The sequence below is a fragment of the Pyrgilauda ruficollis genome, unplaced genomic scaffold (genome assembly GCF_017590135.1).
Source record: "Pyrgilauda ruficollis isolate IOZ18807 unplaced genomic scaffold, ASM1759013v1 scaffold24, whole genome shotgun sequence".
Classification (NCBI taxonomy): domain Eukaryota; kingdom Metazoa; phylum Chordata; class Aves; order Passeriformes; family Passeridae; genus Pyrgilauda; species Pyrgilauda ruficollis.
Genome location: NW_024523648.1, coordinates 18,542,285 through 18,562,606, shown reverse-complemented (window position 1 = coordinate 18,562,606; position 20,322 = coordinate 18,542,285). Strand labels below are relative to the sequence as shown.

General features: G+C 34.2%; 1 protein-coding gene across 1 annotated transcript in view; it reads left to right on the top strand.

The window, feature by feature from the left end:
• FMN2 (formin 2) overlaps positions 1-20,322 on the top strand; it is a 152,665-nt gene that overhangs the window by 79,988 nt on the left and 52,355 nt on the right. Inside the window, exons 8-13 of the mRNA XM_041469982.1 lie at positions 3,861-3,922; positions 11,389-11,480; positions 11,614-11,743; positions 12,649-12,795; positions 14,686-14,745; positions 14,928-15,048. Coding sequence (XP_041325916.1) covers positions 3,861-3,922; positions 11,389-11,480; positions 11,614-11,743; positions 12,649-12,795; positions 14,686-14,745; positions 14,928-15,048 — 612 coding nt within the window. The remainder of the gene's footprint in view (positions 1-3,860; positions 3,923-11,388; positions 11,481-11,613; positions 11,744-12,648; positions 12,796-14,685; positions 14,746-14,927; positions 15,049-20,322) is intronic.

Genomic DNA, 20,322 nt, shown 5'->3' with positions numbered 1-20,322 from the left:
AGACTTGGGGGGTTTGGTTTATTTTTTCTATTTTGCTTTGTTGTTGGTTTACTTTTGGGTTGGTTTTTTTTTTTTAATTTTTAAATTATGTCTCTGTTTTAAATTGTCTTCTGTGTATATGGAAGATGTGTCAGTTTTCAGTTCAAATATGCCTCTGAATATGATCATGTGCCCTAATCTCGCTTTTTTACATATGTTAGTCACAAGCAACATATCCTCCTGTCAGGGGGTGTAACTTCTACACTTGAAAATCCATTGATAGTAATAAAAATAGTAAATATTTTTCTCTCTACTTGCATTTTTTTGTTGTTTTTCTAGCTTCAATCTAATGTCTAAATTGGCTTTTCTAATGTGAGATTGTGTATATATATATATTTAAATTCCGTTTATATATATATTTAAATTCAGTTTATATGGTAGAAATACAGAATGGAAAGAAAACTGTTCCATTCTGCTATAATTTTAATATTCTGCCATTAGATAATAAGACATAATTTCTGTCACAAATATACCAGTTTAGATTTCTGTGTAGATTGTAACCCAAACAGTGACAATATCAGGAAAGCTGAGGAGCAACAATAGTTCCCCAAACCCTTTGATTTGGCTATAAATCCTTTGAAATTTCTTCTTCTTCTCTGTTGTTTATAGTATCAACGAATCATTTTTGATTGATCCCCAACCCCTCATTTTACTAGGTGGATTTTTTGTAGGCATCTGTTGACCCTGGCTTGTTTAAATGGAAAAAGAAATTGTTGGTTTGTAATAACAATTCCGTTAATTTTTTTCTGTGGTCATCTGGACATAGTTGGTTCAAATTTGATTTAATCATATCTATGTATTTATATATATATACATAATAATATATATGCATCAAATAATTTTACAGTGTTAGGGCTTGAAAGTGAAGCTGGTTTAATTGGCAGCGGTGGCAATAGGAATGCAAGAAAATAACAAAACTGAGATCTTGACAGTAAGAACTAAATTCCTGGGTCTGAAGTGATTAAAGTTCTTTCTGTTAGAGCAAAAGCCAATAGATATTCTTTACATTTATAGTAGTCAAGGCCAGGAAATTTCAATGTCAGCTTTGAAACAAGAAAAAATCACTTTCTAAACCACTGACATGGATGAAAATATCCAGCGTCTGCAAGACTAATACAAACCCTTCTCCAGTTGTTTCCATCAGAGTATACTGGAACTGCAGCATGGCTAAAAATATTTTCATACGAGGAAATTAATCTTTGTCTGTGTTTCATCATTCTATTGCCACCACATATGGAATCCTTTGGTTAGATGTTTGTGTAGTCATGCTGATTGTAGGGGGCATGTTTAACTAGTAAGCTTGGCTACATAAGGAGACATCATTGGTTTTTTTCAGTTCAAATTGCCTAGATAATTGAATTAAATATGCAGTCGTTCTGATTTATGTTGCCAGCTATTGTGTTCAGTATGACAGTGCTGCAGGTTTGCCTAAGAACAGAAGCTCGTATCCTCACCCCTCAGAGTATGGGGAGCACACCTAAGGGGTACATGGAAAAATCCTAGTGAGATGTTGGAGTGCTGCTTATGAACATATATAGGTTTAGTTGAAACATATAGAAATATATTTCACTTTGGAGGCAGAGACTTGAAGGATATATCCTGGGATCGAATTTCTCCATGTCCTTGTCTCAGACTGATTTGTTTTAAGCAGCTCCCTGAAGTATGTACACTCTTCTGCATACCTGTTTTGCTGAAAGTACACAGACCTGGCACCATTGTGTTTGCCTGGCATTTTCTTATCTCCTGCAAGCATTCAAACAAAAGTGTTCTATTGCTCCCTGAGTAATCCATGGGTGATCTTAACATTGAGCAAAAGTCAGGGCAGGAACTTATGTTGAATTTTTTAGTGCAGGAGTGGACAGTCTCTGGAAGGAAGGGGGGTGGAGTAGGGAGAAGACAGCCACAACTCCAAATAAATAGTTGAAGGGTTGTAAGTGCGTCCATGTATGAAAACATTGCATAAGCATAAAAGTGCTGAAATGTTAGATAGTATAAACTGAGTTTCATAATATATCCTATGTTTTATAAAGCTGTTTGTATATAGGCTTTGATGTTAGTATTTTCTTATAGTAGAGCTTTCAAACCTATCTTGACCCAGTTTGTATTTGCATGCTACTTTTAATGTCCGGTTCTACAAGGCAAATTTGGCACATTTTTAAGCATATAGATAGTCTTATTGAGCAACAGGGCTTATTAAATACAATGTATAATACCGTGCCCTGTGTAGAGGGCATCTTTAAGTCTCTGTTGCAACAATTATATTTGGATGAGGGAGGGAGGGAAGTTTAAAAATACCGCAAATAATTAGTGGCAGATTTTTGCATATGCCCCCTACCCCAAAAGAAAACAAAAAATATGTTGCTTCCTAATCTGTTAACTGTTACATAGGCTGCTACATTGCTTTCTTGTAAGGGAAAAATAGAAAAAAAACCATATTATTTCTGAAAAAATATTTTTTGGTTTAGTCCTAAACGCTAGCTTTGTGCTGTGCTTAGAGATACAGTGTGACCTGCTTAGTTTAATCAAGGTCAACACTTTTTTGTTTATAATTTTCTTATACTGCAACTAAAACTATGTCTCAGGCCTGGAAAGGGGAAACATGATAAGTCCCAGACTCAGAGTGCTATCTCTAGATGGCAATCAGAAACACATGAGCTTGAATTATATTCTGTAGTCTTTAGCTGTATACAGAATTTCTCTGTGACTGTTAAGGACATGGATTTATAGGACAAAAATTAACTTGCTGCAGGGTCTCTATCTCTGATCAGTGTTGCAATTTCTAGATTAATCTCACCTGGGGAGTCATTCAGCTTATTGTACAAGTGCACTCACACACCACATACACACACACACGAAGCCCATTACTGAAAAAGGGTACAAATTAATGACGTGCAAAGTAGGAAAAGACTGGTGTAGTATGATAAAGATTATTCAATGCCATTGCATATATTCTAATGCAATATTCTAAATATCAAGATCTGGATGAGGAAAATTGGATTTATATAGCTTTTAAATGAATGGTCACTGTGCTTGCAAAAATATGTAAGAGGAAGGCTGAAAAGCACTATTTGAAAAATAAATCTTTGTATTTGCAGTTTTTCAATAGTTAGTACAAATATTTCCTGTGCCTTTTGAAATGTTTCTATAGCAAGTGAGGGGGTCAGGGTTCCATTTCTATATGTGTGTACCTCTTAATGATTTTTTTTTTTTAAATCCAGGTTAGGTAGTAGAAATCACTCTATTTGAGCTGTTCCACTGAGGGTTTTTGATGCTGAAAAAAATACAGTATGTGTGTGGCGCCAGAAATGGTTGGGAACAGGAAAGGCATATTTTGTATCCATGCTAAATGTGTCGGCTTAGTGCATAGAAGACTTGACCCTTGTCAGGTGTTTTGAAGTTAACTGGCTGACTTATGGATTAATGAGTTTAAGACTGAAGTCAACCAGCGACAGGAATGAGCTTTGTGTGAGTGTGTGTGTGTGGCTATGGTGCAGATTTACAAATTTTTATAATGCTTTCAGCTGGACCATGAAAGTCTGATGTAAAGCTTATCTCTGATCTCTGACTATGGCCATACTTGTGGGATCATGTTTGTGTGTTTGGGGGGAGGGAGATGAATTCTTTAACACTTGACACCTGGCTCTGCCAGGTTTCTAGCTATACTATACTGCACCATTCAAGGCATTAATAAACTTAAAACTTTAAGCTGTATGACCAGTAGATCATAAAAAACTGTTGCTGAGTATTGTGACCAGCTTTCTTTCACAGCTGGATTATCATCCTGAACAAATAACTCTTTTTTCTTTTCTCTTTTTTTATAGCTGTTGTGAACTTGGACAACTCTGTGGTTGACCTAGAGACGCTGCAAGCCCTGTATGAGAATGTGAGTAATCAGAGGAAGTCCATAAAATGTAGGAATACTGTGTGTCCATGGGAAGATATTTTTACTTGGAATCAATAATATTCAGAAAGCTTGTAGAAGTCGTCCTATTTTGGAGTGACCTAATTTTCCCCAAAAGCAATGAAAATGCCAAGTGTTTAAATTGCATTTATTGCCATTGTGTGTTTTATGAAGTGCATGTATTTCTACATAAGTAACATGATCAACTTCTAAATGACTAAACAGACATTAGTTAGCTCCTTTTTTTGCTTCTTGGGTGTGGCAGTCTTTGATCAATAATACCAAACTTTATGCTCCACACCTTTGACTTCACTTTGTAATTTCACTAATATAAAAATACTGCTAAACTAAAAAAAAAAAAAAAAGTTTTGATAACAGAAATCATTCTCTTTATGGAACTGGAACACTTAATTATTGTTGTTTCAGGGATTGCTCCAAAATAATTTTACTTCTTTGATATGAAAATAATCTCTCTAAGATAATGTAATAAAAAGTAGTATAAACTTCCAGGGGCTTTCTAAATGTCTGATAGTAATAATCAGATAGATTTGGCCTTTAGGTATGTAAAATCAGGGATCCAGAATATGCTCAAGCATGTTCTACAACTTGACAAAGCCTGTCACATAAAAAATTCAAAATGGTGTGTTAGGAGCGTGTTTCTGCCTTCAGCTGAGGCCAGTGAACATTACCCTGTCTGTGAGTGCAGTGCCCGCATATGTGGAGGTCTGGCTAGACATCTCTTGAAAGAGTGAGGAGGCTTTCTCTTTGCCCTCCAAAGAACTTTGAAATATGAGATGTAAAGCTGTGAGCCACAGAATGGCATTGAAGACCAGTGTATGGTATTGTACTAGATCCTTAACTTCCCTCATGTAGTTTGATAATGTTAATTAATTTAACACCTTTCAGATGTTTGGCTTTTAGACTTCAGCTGTTAGTCATCTGCTTTGGAATGATTTGATGGTTTATGAAGTCCCTCTAAATAATCCACTTCGAGGTGCAAAAAAGAGAGATAGTAAGCTCTAGTCCACTTTACAGAAAAACTGAGGAGCTAAACAAAACAGAAAAAAAACCCAAAGTCTGACAAGAGCTAGAAAGGACTTGTACTATTCCTCTCTGAAGAACTAGGTTAACCAACACAGCTCAGGAAGATAATGGTCAAAAGAAAAACCTATTCTAACAACATTCCAAATCTCTATGAACACTTTTCTTCTTTGCTCCACAGCATTTCTGTTTTGGCCTATGGTATTTTACTTTAAATTCCTTTTAATCTGCTTCCTTACACAGCACATATATATTCCATACCATACAGTTTTTAGCATGCAAAAAATTTGAATTAATTTTATAAGTTACATATGTGTGAATGTGAGAGATTTTCTTGTGGGAAGTATGGAATAGATACTGCAGTCATAATCAGTTTTTGCATACTTTTCTTTCTTATTGTGAACAAAATTTTTCTTTTTCATGTTGGTTTGAAAATATATTCCTCTTATGTTGATAATGTACTAAAACTTTTCAAATGTTTACTAAATGTCATCTCTAATATACTTCAGAATCCGAATATAATGGATTATTTGCAAATTTGCAGTTCATTAAAATAACCAAATGTCATTGTGTCCATTTTGTAATTACCTTCACTTATTACAGAAAATGTCTAGGAAATGTCCTGATTAAGGAAAACACCATGTGTAAATCTCAGGAAAGACTAAAATTTTTGAATGTCTAATATTTTTCTTTGCTTTGAATAGAAAACAGACCAGTCCAACTTTATTATATTTGCTTGGGTAGAAGACAGAAAAAAAAACCAAAACCACAACCAAAAACCAAACAGATTACAAGAAAAGTCCTCCGTTTACTTGGATAGGATTTTATAAGGGAACCTGAATTTTAATCCTGGATCTTCTTTTTAATGAAACTCTGTCTTGAAAGAAGCTTTCTTTTTAGTTGACTTTTGTTTTCTTTTTTTCCTTTCAGCCTTTTGTCAAAACACTTTAGACCTTGCATTTTCTTTCCTTGCTAGCTTCACTAATTATAACAATATTGTTCAATAACTGTTGTAAGTAATGGGTGGTACCAGAGAGCCTGGCATGTTTGATTCCTCCCCTATTTCTCAATCTCATCCTGTGTTGTAAGTGGGAATAACTTTGCAGTATTTACTTCGTAGCCATTAACTTAATTTTTAGTTCTTAGGGGTTTTTTATTGGATTGAGATTTTTTTTGCTGGATATTTAAATACCACTGTACTAGTCCTCAGTCTTCCTATTTGATCTGTATGGAACATATGGGAGCATTTGTTTTACAGTCTTCCTTCAGAATGTAATCATTTTTTCTGATTGCATGTGTCTGGCTTAGTGCTTTCCCTTCTTAAATGTGAATGAAATTTGGGCAGTCTCCAAACCTAAACACACCCTAATTTCAAAAGCCACGGTCGTGAGGGTTCAATTCCTGTTTACTGAGGAATTAAACTCCTGTTAAACCACAGAGATATTGTATATATCTTAGTGACTTTTTACAAACTAAGCCCACACCCCACCAAAGACCCAAGCCCTCAATAATTTATTTAATATTATTAAGTAGAATTATATTAAGTGAGAAAGACTGTGTTAATGCAGCATTGTACTGTACAGTCAAATAGCTCTTAGGTTTTTTTAGGTAGTTTGCTTTGTGAAGAGTTGTTTAAATACGTGTTGATAATTAATTATGTTTCAATATCTAGACAGTTTTAATAGGAGACTCTTTGTAGATGAAACTACATGTGGAAGTGTTACTTAAATATGCTTTTCCAAATTCTCTAATAACAATGCAATCAGGTGATAGCTATAATTAGAGAGAAGGCAGGTAAAATTCATTCAAGTTGCTGTAGGGTGTTAGGACATATTGGTTGTGATGAGAAATGTAGCAACTGGCAAATCAGTGAATGTTTCCTTTGCAAACAGATTGCCTCTTAGCAGCTGGGGTTGTAGCTTAAGTATCACTGAGACAAGGTATGTCTGCTTCTGCTTGCATCTTTGCTATATCATGAAAACAGTTGTATAAAAATGGATTAAAAATGCAATCGAAAAATTTATTATCTTTCATCTATGAATTTTCCCTTTTTACATCACAAAAAAAATGTATAATTTCATAATTAGGTTGCCAGTAAATTGACCACACTGGCTTTATCTTTAAAAGACTTAGGTCAATGCTTTCAAATACCTCAAAATGCCTTTACAGAAGAGAAAGGGCATCCAGAAGTCTGAGTGCCGTTAAGATTCAAACTTTCTCCTCAATTATTTCTTGTGATTTGTTTTTTCTTATTTTAAACTAGCAATTACAATGCAATTACAATGTGTTTTTTTTTTTTTTTTTTTTTTTTTTTTTGGCAAAGCCTATAAATTGTACTTGAGTTCTGATGATCCAGCTTGAAAATAATATGATATTTATTATTAACCAGGGTATCTCTGTATATCCTTGTTTCATCTACTGTTGACAAAATTTCTTAGACAACTCACTCAATGGTTTTGAAATATATAACACAAACTTTTAAAGTCAAGTTTGCAAAAAATAAAATTCCATACATTTAAACTGATCTCAACTCAGAGCTAAGATTCTGTTGTAAGGAAAGAAAAAGCTAACCAGGAAATGTATAAGATTTATGTTGTGAGATGGAAAAAGGGCCCTTATGAATTTTGGTAAGAGCAAGTACAGGCTAAACTCATACTCTGGAAAAAAATGGGAAAAGAATTAAACTGAAGTAGAATATTTTTGCAGTAATTTAATTCAGATTTATGCTGTCTGATTTTAGATATTGTTAATATCAAATTCTAGTACATTATTATTTTTTCCACTTCTGATGCTATATATCTATATCTAGCTAAAATTCAAGGAAAGAAAGAGCAGTGACATTTAAATAGGTGCTAATGCAATCAGGTTAATGACTTTTATGAGAAGTATTTATTGAATGTGTTCTCTCAAAACAAATTTGGAGGCCAGTATAAAAGCTTTTTTAAAAAATATCCATCTGTAAATTGGAGAACAAATAGGCATTTTTTAAAAAAGAACGCTGGTAAAATTCTGAGACATTATCTTTGATAATACTTATGCAATAGACACAGTATTCCTTTTCTGTCAGAATTTAAAGTACCCATCAATCACAATTCTGGATACCTGAGCCATAATTAGTGACTTGAAATTCAGGTTTGATTCTGAGCTTGGATTGTATACTTCAACTTCTTGATTTTGGTGAAGGGTGTAAACTTTCTCTGTTGAGTTTTGCTCTGGCCTGCCCGTGAGTGGATCATGCTCAGCCTTTGTATCTCTGACAGTTGTTACTTCTTTGCATACACAACCTGAGAGTAATAGCTTAAATAAGGAATAGGGAGTCTGCCTAACCTTTGCCCGTGGGATTTGGTGGAGAAATATTGAGAGCTTGAACATGCATGTATGTGATAGATTGCTGTGATAAGCACTCTAATATTTCAGTCTGTGTAGAAGGCCGGGAGAGAGAAAGATCTGAGTATTTATTCTAAAATATTTGCAAATAACCATTTAGTTTTATGCTCCATGCTAAAATACTTACTTCTCTTTAACTGTTATGAAAAAAATGTCAAGCGATCTTCCTTCAGTTTAACAGAAGTGAAGATAATTTAAAGACTGGTCAGAAATAATGGAACTTAATTTGAGTTGTTAGTATGCGAACTTGTTTACTTTTACAAAAAGCTAAATTTTTTTTCAAAAATTTACAAGTGTAAATTGAATAAATGAACTTTTTGAAATGTAAGTTGAATAAATAAAATAGCTTTTCCTATAGTCACGTCATTTGCACACCTAGACCTGTGTGGCTCTGATGACGTGACTACTGGAACAATGCTACCCTTCCAGCTTCTAAAATCTGTAGATTTCACCTGTTTCCAAGAGAGTTCTTATTGATTTGATAAGTGATGGAAACTTCCTTTTCTTTTAACTCTCACCTGGGTAAGAGTGTTCTAGATTAAGTGTGGCCATGTCCCATTTACATCAACATTTTTAACACAAAACCAAACCCAAGCCTTCTCTGCAACAGCACACGCAATATTTAAGTTAATACTTCTGCAGTTAGTTGTCTTTTTCTAGTCCTCATCCTGTCTCTGGAAGAGTCTTCTAAGATAGGATTAAAAATGGATTAAATTTTCTGATCCAAGTATCTTGGAAACATTCTTCTTCTCAGGATAGCATTATACAAAAAACAATTGCTACAGTAATTGTATTCACAGAGCCTATGTCTGCCTTGACTTTATGCAGAAAAGTACTTTTAGAGGATGAATCCCCAAGTTTCTTTCCTCACACTGAAGTAAAACTGAGGTAGGGAATTCACGTAACTAAGTGTTATGAATGGGCCACTGCCAGTATTCTAAAATTAAAAACTGGTGAATAAGCTTCAGCCTAGCCCTTGTTAGCTGAGAAAGGCCTGATGCCACGTAAACAAGCAGATAAAGGGAGGCCCAAACAGGTCAAGGGAAGTGACCTGCTCAGCACTAGAGGGACCATGCTTAGGGTGCTGTGTGCAGGTGTGGCCTCTCCTGGGCAAAAGGCAGTGACATATTGGAGCAAGGCTAGCACAAAGCAACGGTGATGGTTAAAGACTTGGAGAAGTGTTATACAAGGAGAGGCTGAGAGACAGCTGGGGTTGCTCAGTCTGGAAAAGAAAAAGCTCAGAGGAATCTTACCAGTGTGTACAAATATCTGACTGGGGAGGGGGAGTAAAGAACACAGATCTAGACCCAGGATGCCCAGCATAAGGACAAGACATAGTGGGCCTCCTGACTATGTCACTGACTTTAAAACACTGGAACAGGCTGCCTAGAGAAGTCATCAGGTCTCCATCCTTGGGGATATTCAAAACCTGGCAGGACATGGTACTGAGCAAGCTTTTCTTGCTGCCTCTGCTTTGTGTCAGTGTTCATCTAGACAGTCTCCAGGGGTCCCTTCAAACCTCAGCTATTCTAATAATCTTTGATATAAGTACTGCCACGAATTTAATTTCTTAGTGTCCAGAACAAAGTTTATTACTGGACAAAAAATATTTTTGCAATATTTCCAATCTGTTGAAGTGTTTACTATATAAGATCAGATGACTTTAGAGATGACCTTTGAAGAACATCCACAGAAATGCTGACTAAATACTAGGATTTGTGACATCATAGACAGTTGGCTTTGCAGTCATTTCCAGGCTTCTTTAAGTAATGAGAAACTTTGAAGGGCTTTTGCTATATGACTCTTCAATCTCTTCATCTTTCTATTTCACATCAGTATTTTCAGCCTTTTCATATGGGAAGTTGTTCAACAATCTCAGAAAAAGTGTCCAAACCCAAATTTCTGGTTTCATGTTCCTGATGGAGCAGACATTATGATTTGAAACAGCTCTATCCCTCTTCTGCTAACCCTGCAAAAGCGTTCAAGAGAGAATGCAGGTGCAGCATATCTTACACTTTGCCATTATCTGAATGATTAGAACATAATATTCCACTGTTGTCTTCAAGTTCTGTGGTGGAGAAAGTTAAAAAATGAGTATAATTTTTTTTTTTTTTTTAAGGAATAAAGGTAGATACACTTTTTTTTTTTTTTAATTCTTGGGCAGTTTAATGTTTTGGATCTCTCTTGGAAACTGTTATAATTGTCCAAAGAATGATCAGAAGGAGAAATTTTCTTTCCACTTTTATTCCTTTCCCTGCCATTCCATTTACCAGTACTACTGTTTGGAAAAAAATTTTACCATAGCTTGGAGCACACAAAAATCTGAGGCTCAGTTTCTATTGATTGGAATATTGAAGGAGAGATTTCACAGTTTGCCACAGAGCTCTTCAAGAAGCTAGGCAGTTTATATGTACTTTTTTTTTTTTGCTTATTAAGATAAAAATGAAATTCATTTTACTTCAAAGAATTATGCAGTAGTTCTCATGTATTATATGTATGATAGTTCCATTACAAATCAAATATGGGTTTTTTCCTAAGTGTTTTTTCAAATCCCAAATAACATTTAAACTGCAGTAAACAACACAAAAAAGTTTTCATTTATTTTAAAAAAAGTATTATTTAAATACATATTTAAAGATCCGATCACATTCAAATGTAACCCAACAAATTTGTGAAGAGAAATATAACTCTCCTCTTGAGTCCTTCAATTCAAACCCTTTGTAAATGAGCAAAGAAGAGGAATTGGGAATGGACGTCATTGTCTCAGTGCATCATTGAATGAGTCGATACTTTGCAGACTGCTAGTAGTCAATATTATGATTTGTAAGATATTCTATTCTCCATCAGATCTAGTTAAACATTGTGGACTATATACTTTGTGGACTCTAATAGTTTTTTCTATAAGCAGATGCTAGAAATAAAAGAAAAATATATGAATTTGATTTGTTACAAAGGAATATTTATCTCTGTTGTTTGACTAGTCACAACCATTTTTTGTTATTTTTTTTCCTTTTTTTCAGAGAGCACAATCAGATGAACTGGAAAAAATAGAAAAGCATAGCAAGGCATCCAAGGAAAAAGAAAATGCCAAGTCTTTGGATAAGCCAGAACAGTAAGAACATACTTATGATAGAGCAGTTTTGCTCACTTCAGAAAACTTTCTCTGCTGTAGTAAAATACGTATAAAAAACCCCGCAAGCCTGTACCTACTGACAGTGCCTCAAACAATTTTTTTAAATCTTCAGGTTCCTCTATGAGCTCTCACTGATTCCCAACTTCTCAGAACGTGTGTTTTGCATCCTGTTCCAATCAACATTTTCAGAAAGCATTGGCTCAATCCGTCGCAAACTTGAATTGTTACAGAAACTCTGTGAGGTGCGTTGTGCTCTGTGAAAAAATAGATCTAAATTTCTGAGTTTTAATCTTGTTAAGCTTTACTCATATTTCAAAAATTTTCACTTTATTACTCAGGTAATTTAAATATTTAAAATCTGAAGGATAGCAGAATAGCACATTTTATGATTGTATTTTAACATCAAAGTGAATTTTAAGATTATCTTTTGCTACTAAATTATATAATGCTTTTTCCATCAGTGTGTATCAGTCTCTGGAAAACAGTGCACCTTCTCCTTTTGTTAAAACAAAATCTTCTCTCTTTACAGTCACCATTACCACTCTTTTTCAACGGAATGCCAGTTCAGCTATCCTTGTGTTGAGAAATGTGCAACTTCGTAATATCTCTGGTATCTAGATGTAGCAATGTTGTATCTAGTCAGAAGAGATTGCTGGAATTTTGCAGTCCCATGAAAAACAAATACATAGCTTTAAAATGCAGGTTTAATCAGTATTTTAATGACTTAAAACCATTTCAACTGCTTTATGTTTTACTATGCAATATCTTTTATTTGATTAAAATTTTTAATTGTTCAATCTGAGTGTTTTATGAACTTGTTGATAAATTTTCTCTGAAATTAAATATGCCATTCACAATGTCAGTATCAGTTGATTACTATTTTGTTTTTCTTAACAGATCATGTCTGGTAATACTGTACAGATTTTCTCTTATTTTTTTCTAAGTATCCATTTTGGAGATAACATTCTCCATTCATATAAAATTGCATATTAACATTTTTCTACTTCTGCGTCTTGCAGTAGAAGGTAACTTCCTTTATCTGAGTCTTTATACAAGTACTATTTCTAACACAGCATCAACAAATCTGCTCATTAACCATAAACATTAATGGAACTTGGAACAGAATTTTTTTTTCTCTGTATTTTAGACATTGAAGAATGAATCAGGAGTTATGAGGGTTCTGGGTTTGGTTCTTGCCTTTGGAAATTACATGAATGGTGGAAACAGGACACGAGGACAGGCTGATGGGTTTGGACTAGATATCCTGCCAAAACTGAAAGATGTCAAGAGCAGTGTAAGTTATTCGAGACTTCCTGAAGGCCTGAGAAGGTTAAATTCTCTGAAAATTACTTTGTTTCTGAGTGAATGGTGTGGAGCTTAGGAAGGCATGTACAAGGGACTTCTTTTGTTACTATGCTTATCTGATCACACTTCTAGAGCTGGATGCATTTCTGTAGTATTATGAAAATTAATAATCTCTTTTCACTACTGTACAAACAAAAAATACTTAAAATTATGTTTTAGTTCTTAGTCTGATATACGTTTGACTTTCAGCACACTTCATAGTTCCAACTTCTGTTGTAATTAGAAGCAATACTATGATCTTACTGTTAAAAGTTTATTACGGAAGTGGAAGGAGTTCCATGCTGATTCAAAATATTTGTGAAGGGAAAAATGTCACTCCTGAAAATGATTGAATAGGCATCCAGAGCATTTGGGATAACCCAAAATTCATTCTTTATGAACACCATGATTACACAGTTTGTATTTGACATTGGAACATGCAGCTACCTGGGTAAAAGACTTCTTGATTCAAGATTTGTCTAGTGTAGTCATCTCAGGAAAGAGAATAAGTAGTGTTTTTTTCTTTCTCAGTGCTAAACTGTAATTTGTGTGTTACCAGCACTTTTTGTCTTAGGTTAATCAGTTTGGGGTTGCATTTAAATACCTGATTTTGTTTACAAGGAAACAATCTTAGAGTTTCTATGGCTAATGAAAAACCTTATCTCAATGTGACAGATTATAGCAATAACTCTTGAGCCTTAAAATTTGTTGCTGTCTGGCGAGTCACTGTCAAGATCTTCAGTTCTGCAAAGGCAGAAAAAAGAGTTGGTTTCCCTTCTTGGTCCCTCACTAAATATACATTTTTTAGCTGCTGGATTAGGTCATGTGAGCAGAGCTTTAACCCTGGGTTGAGAGAGCATGTCAGCCATTTGCCTTGTTAAAGCTTGTTAAATGGGCGGAGGAACTTCCTTCTTGCATGCTGATTTCTTTGGAAAACCAAGGGGGCAGTGATGTGAATGGAACTTCAGTACAACACGTTTAGAGCAGCTTACTCTAGCTGCACCTTCAAATTGACTCTAGAGCCAAGACATCACCAGTTTTAGAGCTCTGATCAGTAGGAAATTTAGGCACACTAAATTTAGTTCGGTAACTCAAGACTCCAGTACATAATTTGCTGGAAATATTATGACTATTAAGCTTTCAGTTGCAAGATACATTTTCAGTTTGTGACTGATCAGTCAGGAAAATTCTTACAAAATCCTTTTCTGAAAATATTTCTGAAAATATCTGAAAATTTAATTCTGTCAGAAATTCTCTTCAAATGGAATATTCTTTGCTGAAGTTTCATTAGAGGTATTACAGAGGAGAAGCAATTAAAAAGCTCCCTCAACCCCCAATGCTCCCCAGCCCCCCAAATTCCATTTTTCAGAATAACTTTCTTTGTTTAATTTAACTTTGCTTTGGTTATATTTGTAGTGTTGCAAAAGAACTTGTATATACATGAACCCAGAAACAATTTCTCTTTTCCTTCTTGGGAAATTTCAGAACGTGAGGGTGTGGTTTGCAATAAGGTAGCATTAAAAAAATCAGGAGTGTGTTACATGAGTGTTTTTTCTTTCTTTGTTTTATTTAATGATTAAATGGAACTTCAGGGTATGGGGTTTTTTTTTGGTTTTTTTTTGGTTTTTTTTTTTTTTTGTTTGGGTGGTTTTTTTTGTATGTTTTGAGTTTTGGGTTGGTTTTTTTTTTTTCTTTTTTTTTTTTTTTTTTTTTTTTAGTGAAGGGACCAAACCAACAAAGTATTTTTTATACATGAAATATTTTATTTATCGGAATTATCTTTTCTGATTTTTTTTTCTGTGAGTTTCAGTAACACAGCAAACTATCCTTTTCTATACAGGACAACAGCAGAAGTCTTCTATCGTACATTGTCTCATATTATTTGCGTAATTTTGATGAGGTGAGTGAAAATTAAAATTACCTCTTTTAAATTCAGATTAAACAACCCAACTTACTAAATTTGTTCTTCTGCTAGTAAGATGCAGAAATATGTACAAATATTCTCTGTGCTTTCAGTTATATATTTTAATATAGAAGAAAAATAATGAGCACTAGGTAACTGTTAATTTCTTTTATTGTCAGGATGCAGGAAGAGAACAATGCATCTTTCCTCTTCCGGACCCACAAGATCTCTTCCAGGCTTCACAACTGAAGTTTGATGATTTTCAAAAAGATCTCCGCAAAATGAAGAAAGATTTGCGAGGTACTGAACCAAGATTAAATGATAATTTTGTGTTACTATTATATCTCTTCTATTCTTGTTTGTATTATTTTGAGAAATTAGATGATACAGTAAAAATAATTGTGTATTTTTAACTTCTCAATTATTAGTTTGCTTCTTTAGTTTGCTTTTCTGTGACCATTTATGCCATAATACATAATTTTCTGTAGGTAACCTGTAAGAAGTTTTTAAATTAAACAGCATCAAAACAGTTAGGTTAAATCTTTCGTTTCAAACCAAAAAACTAATTTAGTTTTCCCTTTGTGTAAGCTGATTTCAAATCTTTGACCATAAAAAGCATTGCAAATTGTTGGACCATGTCCATGATAAAAAAAAAAAAAAAAGATTTATAACCAGATCTAAATACTATCTAGCAGATAAAATAATATGTATGACATTGTTAAAGACACTTGAAATATCTGGACTTTACTGAACAGTAATATGCAAAGGAAGTATTTTTTCTCCTCCTATGAAATGTTTTCTGTAAGTGAATTCAGTTTGCTAAACTTCAATGAAGAATATTTATCATATATTTCTTATTAACATGGGGATCTAAACGCTGAATTTGTTAAGGAAGAGTAGTTTGCACAAGTGATCCACGATCTTCAATATTTTTGCAAAAAGTCTCTGCAAAATTGGTCAGTTATGTTACTGTGCTAAATCTTTGAGGGAGAGATACAAATCGAGGAGTGATATTAATGTTGCCCTGCTGCTCTTAAATGCCATGCCTCTAGAGACCTAGGAATGGTTTGGTAATCCATTAATCCCTGGACGACCTAGAATGGGAGGTTTTCTATTACAACAAAAACGTAACATGGTTACCAAATGATATCTGACCTTCTCTTCTTGCTCCTATCAAACTTTCTGTTTGGATATTTAAAAAAAAAAAAATTAAACATTTTGAGTATTTATTTAGTATTTTTAGTATTTAAAGTTGTATCAAAGTCATTCAGGGTGACACTGAGGAATGAACAGTAGTATCATCCATTTACTGCTCCTGGATAATCTAGGGGGCAAAAGTCTCAGAATTCAGTCACAAAAATTTGTTTCTATACTTCTTGCAACTTCCAGACAATCTCAGAACTGACATCTAAGCTTGCACATGTAGAAGAAAGATACTTAGGTTTTATTTCAAAAAGGTACTTGAATTCAGGTGCATATTAACAAATATACATTTCCTCACAAATTCCTCACAAATTCACCAAAAATGGGTTTTTGTACATGAGTGGTTGAATATTTTCACATCAAAGTTGAAATTTGCACACAGACATAAATCTCTTGTGGAATAAATCCACACTGTGCAGTGATCAAAGCAGGGGTTCTGTAAAAATGGAAATTACACGCTTCAATCTGCCTTCAGATTGCAGTTGAATTTTTTCTGTGCTTCCAATCCAACCCTTAAGCTCCAGACTGTTGTCAGTCTGTTTTGTAGTTAATGAAACTGAAGAATAACTACAAGCACCGTTGCTCTTTCCCTATTGCATTTGGTACAAACGTTTCTGGGGACAGCACCAGCAGCTTCATCCTATCCTGAATATGAAGTGACAGTTTCAACACCAGACTGAAATACCAGTGATGACTTCTTAATAGTCTCCAGATATGCAAAATGCTTTGTGTTGACTTTCTTTTTCAAAGAAAAGTGGCAAAATAATTTAAAAACCATTTGTGGTAAAAGATTTCATGACCACAAGAGCAGTAGTATTAAAGTTTAGTAATACACTAAAAATTCTGTGTATTCTGATAGCTTAATTGTTTTGATTATTTCAGTGAGATAGAATAGCCTGTCTCAATGACAATAATTTCTAAATAGAGTACAAGTTTTAACAGAATGTGTAAAAATACTTAAAAGGGGTTATTTTCATTTACTTTAAGTACACTACCAGATTTACTAATGAACATGTGGAATCTCATGTTTGAACAGGAAAAGGGTTGTATGATGCTGAGAAAATTCTGACAAAACTCTTAATATGAACTTATTCTTTTGAAGTCAATGTGATTAAATAAGTATTGATTATTCCTGGGAAACACTGACTTTAGAGGCATAGAAATAAGTGGCCAGAATACATTAGAATTTTATACTGTGATGTGGACTGCAACCTTGACTTAGATTGATCAATAATTAGATGGAAGATTTTGTGAGTGGATTTCATCATTTGGTGAGGGTGGATGTTTGATTTGTTCTTTGTCACTGAGAAACTGAAACTTGTAGACAATACTGATACAGGCAGTATCAACAGTTTAATGTTAGTTTCAAATAAGCTGAAAACCATGCAGTAAGATCATGATAATTACAATGTGGGAAGGAGGTATTGATTCACCCAGGAAAAAAGTCTTTGCAGATATTTTATTGCTGTCTTAGAAAACATTCTGTGATCATTATTCAAAGGTAAATTTTATTTCAGAAAGATCTTTCATAAAATTTAAAAAACCTCAACAGAATATCCACAAAGTAGAGGACAGTTATTATTAAAAAAAAAAAGTATGCTTTCTTCCCTTTTGACTATCAAGGCTATTGTCCATTTTCAAGTGTTTATGAACTCTATGCCTTGGCAGTTTATAAAATTTTGGAAAAGAAAATCTCCTCTAGTATTTCAGATTAAAAGTGCAAGTCCCAAGGAGTTGGAGTCGCATGTGCCTGTTCCAAGATGAGTAAGATAGAAATTTTGTTTTTTTAAATAATACAGATCCAAAGGATAACAGTTGTATACCAGATTTTTTTTTTTATTTTTTTAATTTTTTTTCGTAAGATAGAAGACCAAAGAACAAGTAGATCCTCTTACTAACAAATCAAGTGAGTTTGGCTCCATCTGTTGCTCCTAGATTTCACAGCTCTCCAGGATTCCCACTTTAGCCTTTTTTACTTCAGTGACATATAGTTTGTTAAGCAACTTGATCTGCTTTTGATCTCTCCTGGCTGTCAGCAACGTTCCTTGATGCAGTCATGCCAAGCAATGACTTCTGTTCCTATGTCATTCCACAGAAGAAACTTTAGTACTTGCCACATGACTTAAATCAACTCACCATGTAGAGAAAATTGGGCATCCAGGGTCACAGGAGCAGTGTGTGGCACTCACTGATTAGGACCTCTGTTATATAACTATTAGTATCAGTATGTTTTTCTAGACACTTCAGAGTGCTCCAGGTAGAGCAGAAAGTTGTGGAAAACGTGTATTAAATCAATTAAGATTCTAACCCTCTTTGCTCTGACACTCTCTTAAGGTACAATTTTGGTTTAGGAAAATGCTGGATTTGTGGCCCAAATCCACGATGGATGTGGATGAAATTCTTCCAGACGTATTTGGTTTAGGAAAGAACTAGAACACTAAAATGACATTAAGAGTTATGGAATTATGGCAAGCTAAAAATGTTTAGAAGCTATTCTTTGGCTACACATTAGCATTCTAGCCTTACAACATTAAGTTTATTCTTGCTAATCAGAAACTAATTCATCATTTGTCACTTATTGCAAAACTTTCACTGAAGCTCGGCTAAAAGGGAATTAGAAACAATGTCAGGCCAAAAGTAAATCTGACTAGAAGAAGAGATTAATAGTACAATGAAATGCAGATTGCTATGAAATAGAGTTGAATTCAGTGCTTGTTTATATGTCATAATGTCATATTTAATATATTTAATTGGAAACTAACTACAAGCAATAATTATCATAATTAAACATTATTTTTGTAGTGATGCTTTCTTTTCCTCCTCTGAGTGTTTACAGCTCATTGAATATTCTCCATCCAAAAGCAGCTAGGCTGTGTGGCCCAGTACATCTCCCTGATTTGGAATAAATGTGACTGAGAATGTTTATAAAGTGTCAAGCATTTGCAGAACACTTTGTATTTTAAAGTATGTCCATGAAAAACCCCGGAGTATCTTGGAAAAATACATATTGCCTATTTTTTTCAGTGCTTCTTATGGTCACTGAAAGTTACCTATTCAGTTTGGACCTGCTAGTTGTAGAGCTATTTAGGTGCTCTTGTGTTTAACACCTGCTGTGTGAATAAGAGAATGGGAAGTACCATCTTGTGGTATAAAAAGGTTTTCAAAGGTTGTGTTTGGGATGGTGTCAATGTGCAATTGAGAGAGTTTGGACAGCAACAGGCTTGCTAGTCATTCCTCTTGCCTCAGTAAATGTTATCCTCAATACCTAGAAAGAGTTCCCAACCCTGAGAGTTCAGCTGAGCTGTAGTTTGAGATGGAATTTTCCTCTTCATGGTCAAATCTGTGTCTAGGGTGCAGGGATTAATTTGCAAAATAAGATTGCATCCCATATTAGTTCTCTAATAAGTAATGTTAATGCTTTCAGACTAAAATAAAAAAAAAATGTAGGATTCTATTTCCCCCTCTCACACACACACGTATCCTTGTACCTTTTCATATTCTCAAGTCTGTATTCCATCACAGTTCTCATTATGGATCTAAGACTTTGGCAACTTCTTGGTGAGAAGTAAGAGTGATATTAATTGCAACTTCAATTAACACACTTGAGCAGCCTTAAGCCATTTAGGGCCCCACTTCAAGTGGAAGAAATTGAAGGAACTGATCTTCTAAATTTGACTGTCCTCTCCTAAAGGAGGAGAGGGGAAATCTAAGGATAGACAGATTTTCCAGTTAAGGAAAGGCCTTGAGCCTAATCTGGTGATCTGTCTTTTAAAAAACTGAAGGTTGTTGAAATGAAGTGTATCCTAAGAGATTTCCCAGAAAGTTTTTTTAATGTGCTTATACACTGATATTTTAAGTTTCAAGAGAAGGTGGAGCTGGAGTAGAGACAATTGAAATGAGAAAAAACTGTAGTCTTTGGAGTTTGAATTCATTGCATCATCAAAAACTTTCTGTTCTAAGACAATTTGAAATATTTGTGGTTTTGTCATTCTCTGTCAATAGTTTTGCTACAAATGTGAATAAAGATATTTCCCAATTATAAAATAGATCCTTTTTCTTGTATGATCCATATTCTGATGAAAAAATTCATTCAGTCTTCTATAAAAAAAATGCCAAATCACTCAAGCAAAATAATATAGCAACAGTAGTGGTTTGGGTCAGTCCTCCAGTTATCTCTACCACCTACCTTTACAGAAAGAGGTATTATTTTAACCAAATTAAATCTTTACATTTGCCTTCTTATTAACAACTGTACAACCACAAGTTCCATCTGCTTATTCTGTTATCACTGAAAGGGTTAATTGGTGCAGCTATGCCGCATGCAGATTCCTAAACCTAAACCAGATGTAAACTAAAGCCAGGCTTTCAGTC